Source organism: Scomber scombrus, chromosome 11 (genome assembly GCF_963691925.1).
Source record: "Scomber scombrus chromosome 11, fScoSco1.1, whole genome shotgun sequence".
Taxonomy (NCBI): domain Eukaryota; kingdom Metazoa; phylum Chordata; class Actinopteri; order Scombriformes; family Scombridae; genus Scomber; species Scomber scombrus.
In genome coordinates this window covers 22,062,096-22,069,695 of record NC_084980.1, presented here as the reverse complement: position 1 = coordinate 22,069,695, position 7,600 = coordinate 22,062,096, and the positions used below count along the sequence as shown (strand labels likewise).

The window sequence follows — 7,600 nt, the reverse complement described above, 5'->3', positions numbered from 1 at the left end:
GAGACCTGAAACCTTTGTGTCTCTTCCTGTCTGTGCTCACCTGGGAGTAGGGCGTGGCCTGTTTGAGGTCTACCTGAGTATGTGGGAAAAGTAAAAAAAAACAAAGCATGACTCTGACTCATCACAGTTTCACAGGTGTCGATGTTAACTCACTCACAAAGAGAACCAAACATGATGGCAAGCGGAGCCAGAAATAGAAAAGACAAATAGGAAATCATCTTGGATACAGACTAAACTCCAGCACATGGAGACTGAAATCATAACAGCAAATAATGGAAAACATGACCAGAAATTCAGTTGCTGCTGCTAAAAGTGAACACTGTCTATAACATTTAGAAATACTAAAGACACAAATCACTCTGACAGGTCTTTACCATTTATTATCGATTATTCATTCAGCTGATTTAACTGTTCAAGCATTGTCAAGAAGAAGTCGTCCCAATCCAGGAGTCACATGATCACACCTGGTGCAGGGAGGATAACACTAGCGCTCCTGCCCCTGCAAAGGAGCTACCTTCCCCCTCAGGTGTGCTCACTCCACCTTAATTAGAGGTTACATGTACGCCTTTCTTCCTTTTGTTCATTCTTTCTGACCTCAGCCATGTTGTGTGTATCCTGTAAGAGAATTTCCATATCGCACACAACAATTTCTGCTGATTAGATTTGATGTTAATCATTTCTTCTACCTTTGTGGAGCTTAAACCACACAAATATTGGAAAGAAAATCCACTAAGAAATGAAAATTAAACAGGTCTACACTTCTAAATGGCTTATGGCTCTATCTCAGATACACTGCCTTTTTCACTTCTATTGTTTTTTATTGCTTGTTTACTTACTTATTTATTGTTCTTTATTCATTTTTTTATTGATTCTATTTCTGTTTTTGCTGTCCACTTGCTGCTGTAATACTGTACATTTCCCCATCGTGGGACTAACTAAGGAAAATCTTATCTTTACCAGCCATTAGTTTGAATATAACAAGAATATTATCTGTAAATGAAACCGCTCTATAGAATAATCAAAATGAAATTCAGATGCAAAATTACCAACTTTTTTTATTTGAATCTATTTTGTAAATTTAAAATAGTAAAAATTTAGATAGCAGCAGAACAGCTTGTTTCCCCACTTTTACTTCTCACCTTGCTTCAGTGATGCAGAAGTGTCCTGCAGGTCGTATCAGTACGCCATGACATCAATGCTGGGTGTGGTTACAGGTTTGATGGGCTGCACTCAGTTTGGTCATGTGTTGTTAGCAACGAAGGCATCGTTGAATCTCTGTCAGCTGGAGGAGATCTTTAAAAATGTGGGTCTTTTTACAGATGAGTAGAGACAGTGCAGTTGGTTTAATTAGGATTCTGCTATGACAAGCGGTGTGAAATGTTTTTATCAGTCTTTTTTATTGTTAGTCGTTACTAACAGCGGATGTTTTAGCAGGAAATGTTTTAAATATGTTGAATATGAATTTAAATCCCATAGCACACAAATGACTTCTCAGAAACTTTAAAGAAGAATCAGGTGTCCATATGAACACTGAAAGGGATTTTCCTCACTGTAATCGTTCCTCTTGTTCATAGTGATTATTAAAATATATTCAAATGTGCTTTCAGTGTAAGTGATGGAGTCCAAAATCCACAGTGTATCCATACATATCTATATATATATATATATATCTGCCACATTCTTTAGCATCAAATTCCCTCTTTGTGTTTCTTTGTTGAGCTGTGGTGGAAGTATAGTAAAAAAAAAAAAGAGGGACTTTGGCACTAAAAAGACTAACACTGAAAAGTATCTACTTGATTTGACTCATTTGGATGACTGAAGCCTCAGATAAACTTTTAAATAGGATGACTATGGATTTTGTCCTCTATCACTTACATTGTAAGTGCATTATGAAGGGATATTCTAATGGTCAGTATGAATAGGAGGAATGACTACAGCTAGAAAAACCTATGTCAGTGTCCATTTGGGTACCTGACTGTTTTAGGAAAGACTTTCCTATTAAAGAAAATGTTCTCATTAAATTGACAGAAAACCTTCAACACAGTTTCATAGTATCTAAACATAATTTGTTGGAGACAGGATTGACCTGGTGTAAGTGACTCTTTAAAAAGTGTATCACAAAAAAAATGGAACCGGATTTTTACAAAAAATAACGTGTACGATTGTAGAAAGTAAACTTAGATGGTTAAATCCCAAACTCCTAATACGCTGATCATATGAATGGTAGCTGCTGCCCTAAATGGAAAGTAGAAAAATATCACATGAAAATATCTGTTAAAGAATTCAGTGTGAAATTTGGAAGAAAAACATACTTATGTCACAGCCTGCTTCAAGACCTTTCAGTCATTGCCCACATCTCTTATTTGTTCAGTTATTCAAACAGTGAGTAAAAATTAATGAGGTGGAAAAATATCAATTAAGTTAAATGATCAGGCAGGTATCAACGCATAACCAGCTCCACCCAGATCAGTCAATCAGTGTCACGTCTAATATGAAAGGTCACACAAAATCTAAACTAATAAAATTAAAAATATGCTCTTTCTTTTGGGTGTATAAATAAAAATATCACATGTAACCAAATAATTAAAAATGCTGGACAAAAAAACTGAAGTGAACTTTTGTCTCATAACTGTGCTGATAAAAAGGAACAAAAACTAGTATGTAAGCAATGGAAATGTGACAAATGTGGCGGCTAGCAGACTTCATCTAGATTTATCATAAAAATCTGTGACTAAAAGCAAATAGCGCCAAAGAACGATTTGACACACTCGTTTATCTCGGTTGGTAAATACCAACTCAGTGAGTGTACAGTAGTTTCTGCTGTCGGTGTATCGGAAGAAAAAAAAGAAAAGGGAGTGTTTCGCTCACTTGTGTGACTTTTTACGAGACGCACAGATTGACAGAAAAAAATATTCTTTGACCTTTTTTTTAATTGTCAGTTTAATATTTACATTTATTACACATGGAGTTTTGTTTATTGCACATAAAAAAGGTATCACTGAATAACCAGCTCCACCCAGAACATAAATATGTCATTAAATAAACTACAGAGTTGAAGTCGGATTACAGCAACAGCAAATGACCTAACTAAAGGAAAAAGGTAAAAAAACAAAAAAACCAACAGCTTAACTCATACTGGTTGATTTTCTTGTTAAAGTCATTCCAGTTGTCAAATAAATGAATATTTTACAGCTACAAGACCACTGATGTAACCCAAAACTTTGTCCACATTCATTTTAATGTTCGTCTTTCTCTGCTGTGCTTTCAGTGATCGGTTCAAACTTTGCTTAATTTTAATTGAAGTGGAGATTTAGGCGTCACTTAATTAAAACAGGCTCCATTTGTTACATTGAGATGAATTACTGCTAAATATTTACACTCAGTAGCTGTCAGGAGTAACTAAACCAACTGTCAAGCTAACGTAAGCCTGCTAACACATGACTAGCTTAGGCTAAAGAGTTTCAGAGGTAATAATGAATATAGTTGACTCATCTGACCTGTCAATTGATCAAAATGTTGTTTATAAATGATGTAACTGGAGGAAATAAAAATACACAATGTACCTGAGATAACAAACTAACGTCAATGACATTCAGTCTAGTAGCGATGGTTAAGTTAGCGTAATCAGATATCTTGCACTCATTCAAAACTAGCTCTGACACACTAATTTCTCTTTGTTTGCATGTGTAAATGAAACAAAGTAATGTTTATTTTAACAAATGTTTATGTTTAATAAACACTTGTCCCCCTAAAATTATTTTTGGTAGTTACGTTACAGTTCATGGCATCCTGTTTACAGTTAGTTGGTTTTGGCAGTACAGATGTTACCTAATAGTCTATTACACTTTACCAAAAATTAATAAAGGTAAAGTTGTTAGAAACCTAGATATTCAACATGTTTTCATGGTGTAACCCAATTTCTTTGATCAATAGTATGAAACTATGGCTACTAAAAACTAAGGAGGGACTTCAAGTTTTCACATTAAAATGTTGTCATTTTATTGGCTCCTTTGTTAAAAAACAAACAAAAAAACATCTACCTATAGTTGCACTGCAGCTTTAAAAGAAAGTGTATTACTGTAATTCATTGAAAAAAGGCCGAAACCACCCAGCTAATCAGGACTTCTAAACTGTATCATGTGACAGTTTTAACATGCTAACCTGAAACAGATGATGTTCAGGAACGGTTTGAGTAGCAGACATGAAACCCAAAAAAACAAGAACTGGAAACAGACTTATATTTAACTGCATAATCATTAATAAAGAGACGATCATCCATATGAATTAGGCACAATCTCTACATCTGTTCAGTATAAATCCTTACCAGTACACTTTGCTGAAACTCTAAGCAACACGTTAAAGTCTAAATTATAAAGTCCAGCCTATTTCTTTAATCTGTCTAAAATCTTACTCTCCAAATATATTATATAGTTACATAAATCAACATGGCAGTTTTACACATTGGCACAATTGCCAGAGATGTAGATTTTAAACTTTATCTACCACAAAATCTCAGTTCATCCCCCTTTAGTGTAAATGTTGTTTAGATCCAAGAAGTCAGGAACCCAGAAGAAAGAAAGTTTTTGGTACTTTCAAAAGCATGAGGAACTGGGACAGTGATAATGCCTCTATTTACAACCTTGATAATAAAGTAAAGTTTAAGCCCTTTTCCAGGTCAAACATACTCTCGGTTCTCGTAGTCCTTCTTTATGGCTTTTTTAATGCGGTCGATTTCATCTTCTGAACTGTCTTGATTCTCATCTTCCTTCTTCCTCTCACTGACTACAGGAGCTTTTTCATCTTCTGCGTCGTCTTGTGGCCTGGATGTGTCCTGCAGCTCCTCTCGTAGGCTGTTGAGTTCCACCAGACCGTCGTGCAGCTGCGTAGCCACCTCCCTGATCTTGCCGGCAAACTCTGACTTTGCGCCTTTCTTGAGTTCTTTGGAGTCTTTGGCCACAAAGTAGATGTCCATACCCACGAAGAGTCCGGTGAGCACGCCTGTAGCCATACTGGCGATCTGGACTGCCCTGGCTGCCGTGCTGCCTGCCACGTTGGCAATCTGCACCACACGCATGATCTCATTGGCGTTGATGAGGATAGCCTTCCCTGCCATGGCGCCATCCTCATAAAAACTACTGCTGAGCACGGGGAAGTCTCGGTTGTAGGCGTGGTTCTTCATCTTGATCAGGTCAAACCTGCGCAGGTTTTCGATTCCCTGCTTGATGAATTTCAGGCACTTGTTGAGGTCGACCATCTTCTCCTGGTAGTCCTCCACGATCTTCTCCACCTTTTTACGGTCCATTGAGTTGTTGACCTGGTTCGAGATACCGGCACCCGCTGAGGTCAGACCGCCCGCCGTGGCCACACCCAGACCCACTGCCGTCACAATCAAGGATGTTCCAAAGGTGATAGGGGCCAGAGCTAGACCAGCGATGGTGGCCACGCCTCCGATAGCGCTGGTTGAGCCCCCTGTGATTTGAGCGATTTTTGTGTTCTTGTTGAACTTGTCCAGGGCATCTGCCATGCTGTTAAGGTCGATGACGTGCTGCCACAGGCTCTCAGCGCGCTCTGAGAAGAGCTTGTTGAATACACGAATTCCCTTCTGCACCTTATCTGCCGTCACAGCAAACGCCCTGGGAAGAGAAAGTTCATATGTGTAATTATTCATTGGTGATGAGAACCAGTGTGTAAGATTTAGGGGGATCTATTGGTAGAAATGGAATATAATATTCTTAAGGATGTTTTCATTACTGTATAATCCCCTGGAAATGAGAATCATTTCGTTTTCTTTGCTTAGAGTGACCCTGTTGTATCTACTTAGGGAGCGGATCGTCTTCCATGGGGCCTGATGTGTTTCTACTGCAGCCCAGACCCAACAAACCAAACACCGGCTCTAAGGAGAGCCTTTCACGGCCAGCGTAGTTCTCCCTAGAGGTCACTCTAGGATAAATTCACTAAGCACAAGCATCCTGCCATAAGCGGTATCTAACCATGCTGACAGTTTTGTTGTATTTGTCCAGGTTTTGAAATATCCAGCTTTGGTTCGATTATCCAAATAGTAATTGTTGCTGATTTCCTCAAACAACATTTTTCTGCATTTTTAGAAGCAAACTTTCATTCACATCCATTGTATTGGGGCGGGGGTAGATTTCTTAAAACTTGGGCACATAAAACTGAAAATACTGACAAAGCGAAGTGAGAGAATCTGTTTTTTCAAATTGATTTGGGTGGACTGAACCTTTAGGAAACCAAAGAAAAGATTTATTGGGTGTAGCATTTCAAAACTTCACTTACTTAGCCTCTTCTTTTTCTGTCATGTCGTCATTCTGAGGAGTTTCTTCCCAGCCTGAGTAAGAAAGAGGTATGAAAAAATGATTGACAGCTTTCTCATTGTAATACATACATTAATGGACAAAAGTATGTGGACATCTGAATATCTCTTTCTCAAACCATAAGCATTAATCTGCCAATATAACAGCCTCAATTCTTGTGAGAAGTTTTTCTAAAACATTTCAATTCTAAATTTGCTCCCATTCAGGGCGTTAGAGAGATCGGTCTATGATGGCTGATTTTAGTCTTGAAGGCAGCAATTCAGTTCATCCTAAAGTTGTTGGTTGGGGTTGAGGTCAGGGCTTTGTAAAGGCCAGTCAAGTTCTTCCTAAACAAACTGGGAAAACCATTTCTTTATGGATTTGTGTACAGGTGTGTGTTGTCATGTTATTGACACAGGTGTCCACATACTTTTTCCCTTATAGTGTAAATTGTTAATGAACAAACAAAACAAAAGTAACATATACACATTTATTTTTTAAAACCTAAATGTTTTACTGTATGTGTAACTTACCCTCCACTGTGTTCCACCAATCCATAAGATCCTCCACTTCCTAAAAGAGACCACGATTGCATGTTTATCATTAGTATACAAACTGTTTCTAATTAATTATTTGAATATGATGATATATTTTGCTTTGAAACCGACCTGACTGCCTTCAGACTTTGAGTCAATACGGAAGTCCTCCAGCTGGTCAAATAAGGTCCTATTTCCAGCTTCATTCTGAGAAATAAATAATACAGCTTTAAATTCATACATGAAGACCAAGTTTCTTTTAATTGTCATGTGTGAAACCAGTGTTTTTATACAGTTTATGTTCAAATCAAAAAAGGAGGAAGTGATGGTAAAAGGGAGTTTGAGAGTACAGCTCATTTCTTCTGTTTTTACAGAAGTACAAGTGTCCTGTCCTTCCACAGACACGCTGAAAAGGGAAACAGGGAAACAAGTCTGGGCACATTGCTGCCTAATCTCAGCTCATCTTACATGTTAAGGACAAGCACACAAACACCGTGCAGGGGTGTGGAGGTGTGGGGGAGGGATCTGTGTCAAAGAGTGCGGGGGGGAAAAAACATTGCAGATGCAACAAACAGTGTCTCCTGGGAGCTGAGTGGACTCCCTGGAGACAAACTCTGTAAATGACAACAAGATGGTTGTTTTCAGGGAGGAGGAGTAGGAAGGGAGGGGTCAGGTGACTGAAACAGACCTTTTTGTAATCCTGTAACATAGTGAGAAAAAACATACCGACACAGACTGAGTTGGAGCAAGGTT

General features: G+C 38.2%; 1 protein-coding gene across 1 annotated transcript; it reads right to left on the bottom strand.

Annotated features, from left to right (window-relative positions):
• Positions 1-4,337: 4,337 nt before the first annotated feature.
• apol1 (apolipoprotein L, 1) lies at positions 4,338-7,346 on the bottom strand. The gene is made up of 4 exons (XM_062429385.1): positions 6,980-7,346; positions 6,845-6,884; positions 6,295-6,346; positions 4,338-5,633 (listed from the first exon to the last, which is right to left on the bottom strand). Exons 1-4 carry the CDS (start codon positions 7,202-7,204, stop codon positions 4,676-4,678), a joined length of 1,275 nt encoding a protein of 424 aa, XP_062285369.1. The 5' UTR covers positions 7,205-7,346; the 3' UTR covers positions 4,338-4,675.
• Between the last annotated feature and the right edge of the window lie 254 nt (positions 7,347-7,600).